General features: G+C 49.2%; 1 protein-coding gene across 1 annotated transcript in view; it reads right to left on the bottom strand.

Moving 5' to 3' along the window:
• Nucleotides 1-11,414, bottom strand: part of nbeaa (neurobeachin a) — a 327,572-nt gene that overhangs the window by 2,673 nt on the left and 313,485 nt on the right. The window contains 4 exon segments of the mRNA XM_082958305.1: nt 184-335; nt 9,738-9,934; nt 10,366-10,467; nt 10,625-10,795. Of these exon segments, the coding sequence (XP_082814431.1) occupies nt 184-335; nt 9,738-9,934; nt 10,366-10,467; nt 10,625-10,795 (622 nt within the window).

Genomic DNA, 11,414 nt, shown 5'->3' with positions numbered 1-11,414 from the left:
CAGACAGACAGACAGAGATGGTGAAAGAGAGAGAGAACATCAGAAAGAGCGTTATATACACTGAGCTCCTTCCATGACAGACTGACTAAGTGAATCAGAGGTGAAACCTATGATCTCCTATTGATGTCACCTGTTAAATCCACACCTCCCCTCCCCACACACCCTTCCTCACGGCCTACCCACCTCTGGTCGTGAGAGAGGTCCATGGCGCGGATGCCAGCGTCACAGCCTGGGTAGATGTAGAGCTGTTTGAAGTCACAGGCCTGCCACACCTCCACCACCCCGTTGTCTCCTCCAGTCACCAGGTTCTGACCGTCACTACTCAACAGGATCGCCTGGAGGGGGGGGAGAGGGGTGGGGAAGGGGGAGGTGAGTGGAGGAGGGTGTAGGAGAGGGGGGAGGGAGCAGGGAGGAAGAAGACGGAGGGAGAGGGAAAGAATGTGGAGAGGGGAGAGAAAGCGAGAAAGAGAGGTATAAACCAGCAGCAAACATGGCTTAGTGTGTGTATGTGTGTATCTTGTTAAGTTCATGTTTTAAGTATCCCTATATTTCTGTTATTACGGGGCTGTCACTCAGTCAAGAGTGAGCCTACGCAGGAAGTCTTGTGGTTGATGGACCGAGCCGAGAGTGGAATGGCTACCTTGTAGTGTGTTCATACGGTATAGTAAACGTTGTTCAACTGGAACCTTGTCGTTGTGTCATTTCAAGTTAACATTGGTAGCAGAGGATGGCTAATAACTACAATGTGCCACCTCGCTACGACGAGAAGAGGTCGTACGAATGTTGGAAAAATGGACTTGGAATCTGGACAAGGTTACTAATCTGGAAGTGAAAAAGCAAGCACTTGCAGTGGTATTATCGCTCGAAGGAAGAGCGAGAGATACAGCACTGGAAATATCCCTGGAGGATTTGAACAATGATGATGGTATGGGAACTTTGATCAGAGCACTGGATTCTGTATTTCTTAAAGAAGAGAAAGGCCGTGCCTACGAGGCATATTCAAACTTTGACAATGTTACGAGAGATATTTCGATTGCAATGACGGACTACGTCATTGATTTCGAACAGATGCGCAAGTACGACATGGTTCTCCCAGATGCAGTGTTAGCTTTCAAGTTGCTAGATACTGCCTGTCTAGATGGTAGGGAGAAACAGTTGGCTTTGACTGCTTGTACTGTACTGACTTTTGCATCAATGAAGTGAGTGACTCAGCATATTACACTGAGCAGCAGAGAAAAGGCGCCAACAAGTCACCTTCTCAAGACAACCAGAAGAGGACGCCATTTCCTGGCACAAATCCACTGGACAAATATGGAAGGAGATCAAAATGTGCTATTCGTCAAAGCACCACTGGGTTAAAGACTGTCCTCATAAAAATGAACAAGTTAAACTAACAGAGGAAAATGTAAACACAGAGATAGAGCAGTGTAACATTACACTGTTTTCAAATGAATCTGCTTCTGATTCTGAGATTTTTATAGTTGAATCTTTAGGATCTGCTGTGATTGATACTGCATGTACACGGACAGTGTGTGGTGCAAAATGGCTTGATAGCCATGTCAGTGAACTAAATATGAAAGAAGTACAAAATATGATTGACACACCAAGCAACAGAGCTTTCACATTTGGAGATGGGAGAACCGTCCATTCTACCAAGAGAGTTAAGATACCAGTAAACATTGGTCAGACTAAGTGTCACATTGAAACAGAGGTGGTCCCTACAGATATCTCCTTACTATTAAGCAAAGCTTCCCGCCAGAAGGCAGGGGCTGTAATAGACATAAAAAATGACAAGGCAGTGATGTTTAAACAACCAGTGACTCTTGAACTTACTACCTCAGGCCACTATTGTGTAAACATTTTAGACAAAGACATCACACAGAGTCCATGCAAAAATGAGATTCTGACGGACACAGAGCACATGGCGATTCTGACAGTCAAAGAGAACATGGAGATTCTGACAGACACAGAGAACATGGAGATTCTGACAGTCACAGAGAACATGGAGATTCTGACAGTCACAGAGAACATGGAGATTCTGACAGTCACAGAGAACATGGAGATTCTGACAGTCACAGAGAACATGGAGATTCTGACGGACACAGAGAACATGGAGATTCTGACAGTCACAGAGAACATGGAGATTCTGACAGACACAGAGAACATGGAGATTCTGACAGTCACAGAGAACATGGAGATTCTGACAGTCACAGAGAACATGGAGATTCTGACAGACACAGAGAACATGGAGATTCTGACAGTCACAGAGAACATGGAGATTCTGACGGACACAGAGAACATGGAGATTCTGACAGTCACAGAGAACATGGAGATTCTGACAGTCACAGAGAACATGGAGATTCTGACAGTCACAGAGAACATGGAGATTCTGACGGACACAGAGAACATGGAGATTCTGACAGTCACAGAGAACATGGAGATTCTGACAGTCACAGAGAACATGGAGATTCTGACAGTCACAGAGCACATGGAGATTCTGACAGTCACAGAGAACATGGAGATTCTGACAGACACAGAGCACATGGAGATTCTGACAGTCACAGAGAACATGGAGATTCTGACAGTCACAGAGCACATGGAGATTCTGACAGTCACAGAGCACATGGAGATTCTGACAGTCACAGAGCACATGGAGATTCTGACGGACACAGAGAACATGGAGATTCTGACAGTCACAGAGCACATGGAGATTCTGACAGACACAGAGAACATGGAGATTCTGACAGTCACAGAGAACATGGAGATTCTGACAGTCACAGAGAACATGGAGATTCTGACAGTCACAGAGCACATGGAGATTCTGACAGTCACAGAGAACATGGAGATTCTGACAGACACAGAGCACATGGAGATTCTGACAGACACAGAGCACATGGAGATTCTGACAGTCACAGAGAACATGGAGATTCTGACAGTCACAGAGCACATGGAGATTCTGACGGACACAGAGAACATGGAGATTCTGACAGTCACAGAGAACATGGAGATTCTGACAGACACAGAGAACATGGAGATTCTGACAGTCACAGAGAACATGGAGATTCTGACAGTCACAGAGAACATGGAGATTCTGACAGTCACAGAGAACATGGAGATTCTGACAGACACAGAGAACATGGAGATTCTGACAGTCACAGAGAACATGGAGATTCTGACAGTCACAGAGAACATGGAGATTCTGACAGACACAGAGAACATGGAGATTCTGACAGTCACAGAGAACATGGAGATTCTGACGGACACAGAGAACATGGAGATTCTGACAGTCACAGAGAACATGGAGATTCTGACAGTCACAGAGAACATGGAGATTCTGACAGTCACAGAGAACATGGAGATTCTGACGGACACAGAGAACATGGAGATTCTGACAGTCACAGAGAACATGGAGATTCTGACAGTCACAGAGAACATGGAGATTCTGACAGACACAGAGCACATGGAGATTCTGACAGTCACAGAGAACATGGAGATTCTGACAGACACAGAGCACATGGAGATTCTGACAGTCACAGAGAACATGGAGATTCTGACAGTCACAGAGCACATGGAGATTCTGACAGTCACAGAGCACATGGAGATTCTGACAGTCACAGAGCACATGGAGATTCTGACGGACACAGAGAACATGGAGATTCTGACAGTCACAGAGCACATGGAGATTCTGACAGACACAGAGAACATGGAGATTCTGACAGTCACAGAGAACATGGAGATTCTGACAGTCACAGAGAACATGGAGATTCTGACAGTCACAGAGCACATGGAGATTCTGACAGTCACAGAGAACATGGAGATTCTGACAGACACAGAGCACATGGAGATTCTGACAGACACAGAGCACATGGAGATTCTGACAGTCACAGAGAACATGGAGATTCTGACAGTCACAGAGCACATGGAGATTCTGACGGACACAGAGAACATGGAGATTCTGACAGTCACAGAGAACATGGAGATTCTGACAGACACAGAGAACATGGAGATTCTGACAGTCACAGAGAACATGGAGATTCTGACAGTCACAGAGAACATGGAGATTCTGACAGTCACAGAGCACATGGAGATTCTGACAGTCAAAGAGAACATGGAGATTCTGACAGACACAGAGCACATGGAGATTCTGACAGTCACAGAGAACATGGAGATTCTGACGGACACAGAGAACATGGAGATTCTGACAGTCACAGAGAACATGGAGATTCTGACAGTCACAGAGAACATGGAGATTCTGACAGACACAGAGAACATGGAGATTCTGATGGACACAGAGCACATGGAGATTCTGACGGACACAGAGCACATGGAGATTCTGACGGACACAGAGCACATGGAGATTCTGCCGGACACAGAGAACATGGAGATTCTGATGGACACAGAGCACATGGAGATTCTGACGGACACAGAGCACATGGAGATTCTGACGGACACAGAGCACATGGAGATTCTGCCGGACACAGAGAACATGGAGATTCTGATGGACACAGAGCACATGGAGATTCTGACGGACACAGAGCACATGGAGATTCTGACGGACACAGAGCACATGGAGATTCTGACGGACACAGAGAACATGAACACAAAAGAAAAACACAAAGTATTGTTAAAGCTTCACAAACAGTTTGGACATGCTACAGTTGACAGACTTCAGAAGTTACTCAGCAGTTCAGGGAATAATGATGATGAGAGTATTTCCATTCTACAGCAGATAGTTAACAGTTGTGAGACATGTCATAAATACAGTAAACCAAAGCCCAGAACAGCTGTTGGTTTGCCACTGGCTTCCAAGTACAATGAAACAGTAGCTGTAGATCTACATGAGTTAGCACCAAGTGTGTGGTACCTTCACATAATCCACCACTTCACACGCTTCAGCGCTGGAAGCATTGTGAATACAAATAAACCCAGTGACATCGTCAGGCACTTCATTCATTCCTGGGTAAGTGTGCAAGGCCCTCCCCAGAAATTGTACAGTGACAATGGAGGAGAATTCAATAATAATGAAATAAGAGAAATGGCAGAGAACTTCAACATGGAAGTAAAGACAACTGCTGCATACAGTCCATGGAGCAATGGACTTCTGGAGAGACACAATCAAACATTCACAGAGATCATGCTGAAAGTGAAGCAAGACAATGGATGTGCCCGGAACACAGCCCTTGGGCTTTGATGGCAAAGAACTCAATGCACAATGTTCATGGTTACAGCCCATAGCAACTAGTGTTGGGGCAGAACCCTAATCTTCCCTCTGTACTGGTTGACAAGCCACCAGCACTAGAAGGGGCCAGTGTGAGTGCATGGGGGTGGGACAGCACCTTTCAGCACTACATGCAGCGAGAAAAGCGTTCACTGAAGCAGAGTGTTCAGAGAGAATTCGCAGGGCTCTGCGTAAACGGCTACGACCCACCGATGAGAAGTACGAAACTGGAGACAAAGTGTACTACAAACGAGTTGACTGTCAAGAGTGGAAGGGACCGGGAGTAGTCATTGGCCAAGATGGTGTGGCGATATTTGTGAGGTACGAAGGCATCATTGTCAGGGTGCATCACTCCAGATTGCAGAAAGTAAATGATCAACAAGATAGAGGGGCTGTTGCTGAGAATCAGTCTCCTAATGAAAATGACAAAAAGGACACAGTAACAGACACAAACCTACCAGATGTCACATCCAATGATATGGACATTGAAACTGACACAGGAAATGAAGCAGAGACCTTTAACCATGACACAGATAATACTGTTGAGGGTTCAAATGAGGAAAACATTCAACAACAGACACATGTGTTAAGACAACATGGTTGTTCCAATCTGAAAACGGGACAAACTGTTAAATACATGGACAGAGAAAGTGGTATTCCACATACAGCAACCGTCATTGGATGAGCAGGAAAAGCCAAAGGAAAACACCAGAACTGGTCCAACTTGCAGTACTCTGAACCAGCTACAGTTCCTGCTCCAACAGGGTCAGCTGACCTGTCACTTGTAGATCATCTCAGAATTGAACCAATGGAAAATCGAGAAAAACAGAATGACATTCAAAATGATGATGTACTTGAAACAAAGGACGTGTCATTTGACTCAGCTAAACTAGATGAGCTCAGTAATTGGAGGAAAAAAATTTAGCATTTGAGGAAGTCAAAGGCATTGGCCAAAAATGTGTCTCAACAAGGTGGGTGTGTAACCTTAAAGAATCCTTAACTGGAATAGTGCCTAAAGCACGTCTAGTGGCTAGAGGTTTAGAGGAGCTGGCTGCTAAACAACTCACACACGACTCATCTAGTGGCTAGAGGTTTAGAGGAGCTGGCTGCTAAACAACTCACAAACGACTCATCTAGTGGCTAGAGGTTTAGAGGAGCTGGCTGCTAAACAACTCCCAAACGACTCATCTAGTGGCTAGAGGTTTAGAGGAGCTGGCTGCTAAACAACTCACAAACGACTCATCTAGTGGCTAGATGTTTAGAGGAGCTGGCTGCTAAACAACTCACAAACGACTCATCTAGTGGCTAGAGGTTTAGAGGAGCTGGCTGCTAAACAACTCACAAACGACTCATCTAGTGGCTAGAGGTTTAGAGGAGCTGGCTGCTAAACAACTCACAAACGACTCATCTAGTGGCTAGAGGTTTAGAGGAGCTGGCTGCTAAACAACTCACAAACGACTCATCTAGTGGCTAGAGGTTTAGAGGAGCTGGCTGCTAAACAACTCACAAACGACTCATCTAGTGGCTAGATGTTTAGAGGAGCTGGCTGCTAAACAACTCACAAACGACTCATCTAGTGGCTAGAGGTTTAGAGGAGCTGGCTGCTAAACAACTCACAAACGACTCATCTAGTGGCTAGATGTTTAGAGGAGCTGGCTGCTAAACAACTCACAAACGACTCATCTAGTGGCTAGATGTTTAGAGGAGCTGGCTGCTAAACAACTCACAAACGACTCATCTGGTGGCTAGAGGTTTAGAGGAGCTGGCTGCTAAACAACTCCCAAACGACTCATCTAGTGGCTAGAGGTTTAGAGGAGCTGGCTGCTAAACAACTCACAAACGACTCATCTAGTGGCTAGATGTTTAGAGGAGCTGGCTGCTAAACAACTCACAAACGACTCATCTAGTGGCTAGAGGTTTAGAGGAGCTGGCTGCTAAACAACTCACAAACGACTCATCTAGTGGCTAGATGTTTAGAGGAGCTGGCTGCTAAACAACTCACAAACGACTCATCTAGTGGCTAGAGGTTTAGAGGAGCTGGCTGCTAAACAACTCACAAACGACTCATCTAGTGGCTAGAGGTTTAGAGGAGCTGGCTGCTAAACAACTCCCAAACGACTCACCGACATGCGCTTCAGAGTCACTCAGATTGCTGATGTCAGTGATCTGCCAGAAAAAATGGAAAACTTAATTCCATAGACATCAAATCTGTATTTTAGCAGGGAACAGAGCTGTCAAGGGACATTCACATCCGACCTCTGCCTGAAGCTAAGGGTGAAGGAACACTGTGGAAACTACAAAAGTGTGTGTATGGACTGGCAGATGAATCACTCTACTGGTACAACAAAGTCAAAGCAACAATGCTGAATACAGGTGGAAAACTGTCACAAGTGGATCCTGCAGTCTTCTTATTGGCTTGATCAAGACTGCAGTGTGACTGGAGTACTTGCCTGTCATGTTGATGACTTTATCTGGGGTGGCTCACAGACCTTTGCTACAACTGTGATTCCACACCTCAAAGCTGTTTTCCAGGTCGACCACAAAGGAACAGCTTGCTGACTGTCTGACTGAAAAAGGAGCATCCGGTCTTGTGCTCCTACAGGCTCTCCTCCTACAGGCTCTCCTCCTACAGGCTCTCCTCCTACAGGCTCTCCTCCTACAGGCTCTCCTCCTACTGGCTCTCCTCCTACAGGCTCTCCTCCTACAGGCTCTCCTCCTACAGGCTCTCCTCCTACTGGCTCTCCTCCTACAGGCTCTCCTCCTACTGGCTCTCCTCCTACAGGCTCTCCTCCTACAGGCTCTCCTCCTACTGGCTCTCCTCCTACAGGCTCTCCTCCTACTGGCTCTCCTCCTACAGGCTCTCCTCCTACAGGCTCTCCTCCTACAGGCTCTCCTCCTACAGGCTCTCCTCCTACTGGCTCTCCTCCTACAGGCTCTCCTCCTACTGGCTCTCCTCCTACTGGCTCTCCTCCTACAGGCTCTCCTCCTACAGGCTCTCCTCCTACTGGCTCTCCTCCTACTGGCTCTCCTCCTACAGGCTCTCCTCCTACTGGCTCTCCTCCTACAGGCTCTCCTCCTACAGGCTCTCCTCCTACAGGCTCTCCTCCTACAGACTCTCCTCCTACAGGCTCTCCTCCTACTGGCTCTCCTCCTATAGGCTCTCCTCCTACTGGCTCTCCTCCTACAGGCTCTCCTCCTACAGGCTCTCCTCCTACAGGCTCTCCTCCTACAGGCTCTCCTCCTACTGGCTCTCCTCCTACAGGCTCTTCTCCTACTCGCTCTCCTCCTACAGGCTCTCCTCCTACTGGCTCTCCTCCTACTGGCTCTCCTCCTACAGGCTCTCCTCCTACAGGCTCTCCTCCTACAGGCTCTCCTCCTACTGGCTCTCCTCCTACAGGCTCTCCTCCTACAGGCTCTCCTCCTACAGGCTCTCCTCCTACAGGCTCTCCTCCTACTCGCTCTCCTCCTACAGGCTCTCCTCCTACAGGCTCTCCTCCTACTGGCTCTCCTCCTACAGGCTCTCCTCCTACAGGCTCTCCTCCTACAGGCTCTCCTCCTACTGGCTCTCCTCCTACTGGCTCTCCTCCTACAGGCTCTCCTCCTACAGGCTCTCCTCCTACAGGCTCTCCTCCTACAGGCTCTCCTCCTACTGGCTCTCCTCCTACTGGCTCTCCTCCTACTGGCTCTCCTCCTACAGGCTCTCCTCCTACAGGCTCTCCTCCTACTGGCTCTCCTCCTACAGGCTCTCCTCCTACTGGCTCTCCTCCTACTGGCTCTCCTCCTACTGGCTCTCCTCCTACAGGCTCTCCTCCTACTGGCTCTCCTCCTACTGGCTCTCCTCCTACAGGCTCTCCTCCTACAGGCTCTCCTCCTACTGGCTCTCCTCCTACAGGCTCTCCTCCTACAGGCTCTCCTCCTACAGGCTCTCCTCCTACAGGCTCTCCTCCTACAGGCTCTCCTCCTACAGGCTCTCCTCCTACAGGCTCTCCTCCTACTGGCTCTCCTCCTACAGACTCTCCTCCTACAGGCTCTCCTCCTACAGGCTCTCCTCCTACAGGCTCTCCTCCTACAGGCTCTCCTCCTACTGGCTCTCCTCCTACAGGCTCTCCTCCTATAGGCTCTCCTCCTACTGGCTCTCCTCCTATAGGCTCTCAGTAATGGAAAGTGGCAGCTTGAGTAATACAAATAAAAACTGTCACACAACCCATTTGTAATGGGGAGCTTGAATAATACTTGGACATTTAATTATGTTGTTGATGTTTTATTTGTCTTTAAAGAAAAGGGGGAGATTGTTAAGTTCATGTTTTAAGTATCCCTATATTTCTGTTATTACGGGGCTGTCACTCAGTCAAGAGTGAGCCTACGCAGGAAGTCTTGTGGTTGATGGACCGAGCCGAGAGTGGAATGGCTACCTTGTAGTGTGTTCATACGGTATAGTAAACGTTGTTCAACTGGAACCTCATTTGGAGTTAACATATCTAATAGTGACATAATATAAAGCCAGTATCTGTGGTCGTACCCGTGTTGAGTCGTTAACCTGCATCTGAGCCAGCAGTTTCCCGTTGATGCTGAAGTTACAGAAGCGTCCTCTCTCATAACAGATGATACAGTGGCCCTCGCTGGACACAGAGATGAGGCGGGGCCTCAGGCACAACTCTGGGCCCTCCAGGGCCCGCAGCAGATCCCCTGTTATAGTATGGACCAGACATGGACCCTCTGGAGAGAGAAAGAAAGAGAGATTTGGAAACACATCACACACACACACACGTACACACACACACACACACACACACGTACACACACACACACACACACACACACACACACACACACACACACACACACACACACACACACACACACACACACACACACACACACGCACACACGCACACACACACACGTACACACATGTACACACACACACACACGTACACACACACAGACACAAGTACACACACACACACACACACACACACGTACACACACACGTACACACACACATACACACACACACGTACACACACATGTACACACACACACACACACACACACGCGTACACACACACACACGTACACACACACACGTACACACACGTACACACACACGCACACACGCACACACACACACACGTACACACACTGACCTCTGGCCCCACTGATGACCAGTCCCAGCTCAGCGCAGACGGACACACACACCACCTCATGGTCGTGGCCCGTCAGCACAGCTCTAGGAGCAGGGTAGTCACCTAGGAAACACACAGATCAGTTGCAGAGCAGGAACAGTATGTAGTTCAACATGAGGTAGAACTACCTGAAACTGTTCTATTCCCAGTCATCTTGAATGGTCTGGAGCCACATAAACAAACACATAGCACAGCCCCACTCCTCCCCACACAAACTTACTGTTGTTGGGGTTGTCTCCTATGATGTGATGCCGTCCGCTCCAGTACCACAGCAGCAGGGTAGCGTCTCTGGACCCCGACACGATGTAACAGTCCCCTCCGATGTAGCTCTCTGACCGGGCCAGGCACGTCACCACGTCCCAGTGGCCAAACACTATCTGGGTCAGCTTACCTACAGAGGAGAGGGGAGAGAGGAGGGAGGGGGAGAGAGGAGGGAGGGGGGGAGAGGGGAGAGAGGAGGGAGGGGGAGAGAGGGGAGAGAGGAGGGAGGGAGGGAGGGGGAGAGAGGGGAGAGAGGAGGGAGGAGGGAGGGAGGGGGAGAGAGAGGAGAGAGGAGGGAGGGAGGGAGAGGGGAGAGAGGAGGAAGGGAGGGAGAGGGGAGAGAGGAGGGAGGGGGAGAGTGGGGAGACAGGAGGGAGGAGGGAGGGGGAGAGAGGGGGAGAGAGGAGGGAGGGGGAGAGTGGGGAGACAGGAGGGAGAGGAGGGAGGGGGAGAGAGGGAGAGAGGGAGAGAGAGAGGGAGAGGGGAGAGAGGGAGAGAGAGGAGGGAGGGGGGGAGAGGGGAGAGAGGAGGGAGGGGGAGAGAGGGGAGAGAGGAGGGAGGGAGGGAGGGGGAGAGAGGGGAGAGAGGAGGGAGGAGGGAGGGGGAGAGAGGGGAGAGAGGAGGGAGGGAGGGAGAGGGGAGAGAGGAGGGAGGGAGGGAGAGGGGAGAGAGGAGGGAGGGGGAGAGTGGGGAGACAGGAGGGAGGAGGGAGGGGGAGAGAGGGGAGAGAGGAGGGAGGGGGGAGAGTG

This window comes from Salmo salar, chromosome 11, assembly GCF_965601325.2.
Source record: "Salmo salar chromosome 11, fSalSal1, whole genome shotgun sequence".
Taxonomy (NCBI): domain Eukaryota; kingdom Metazoa; phylum Chordata; class Actinopteri; order Salmoniformes; family Salmonidae; genus Salmo; species Salmo salar.
This window is presented reverse-complemented; position numbering and strand designations above follow the sequence as displayed.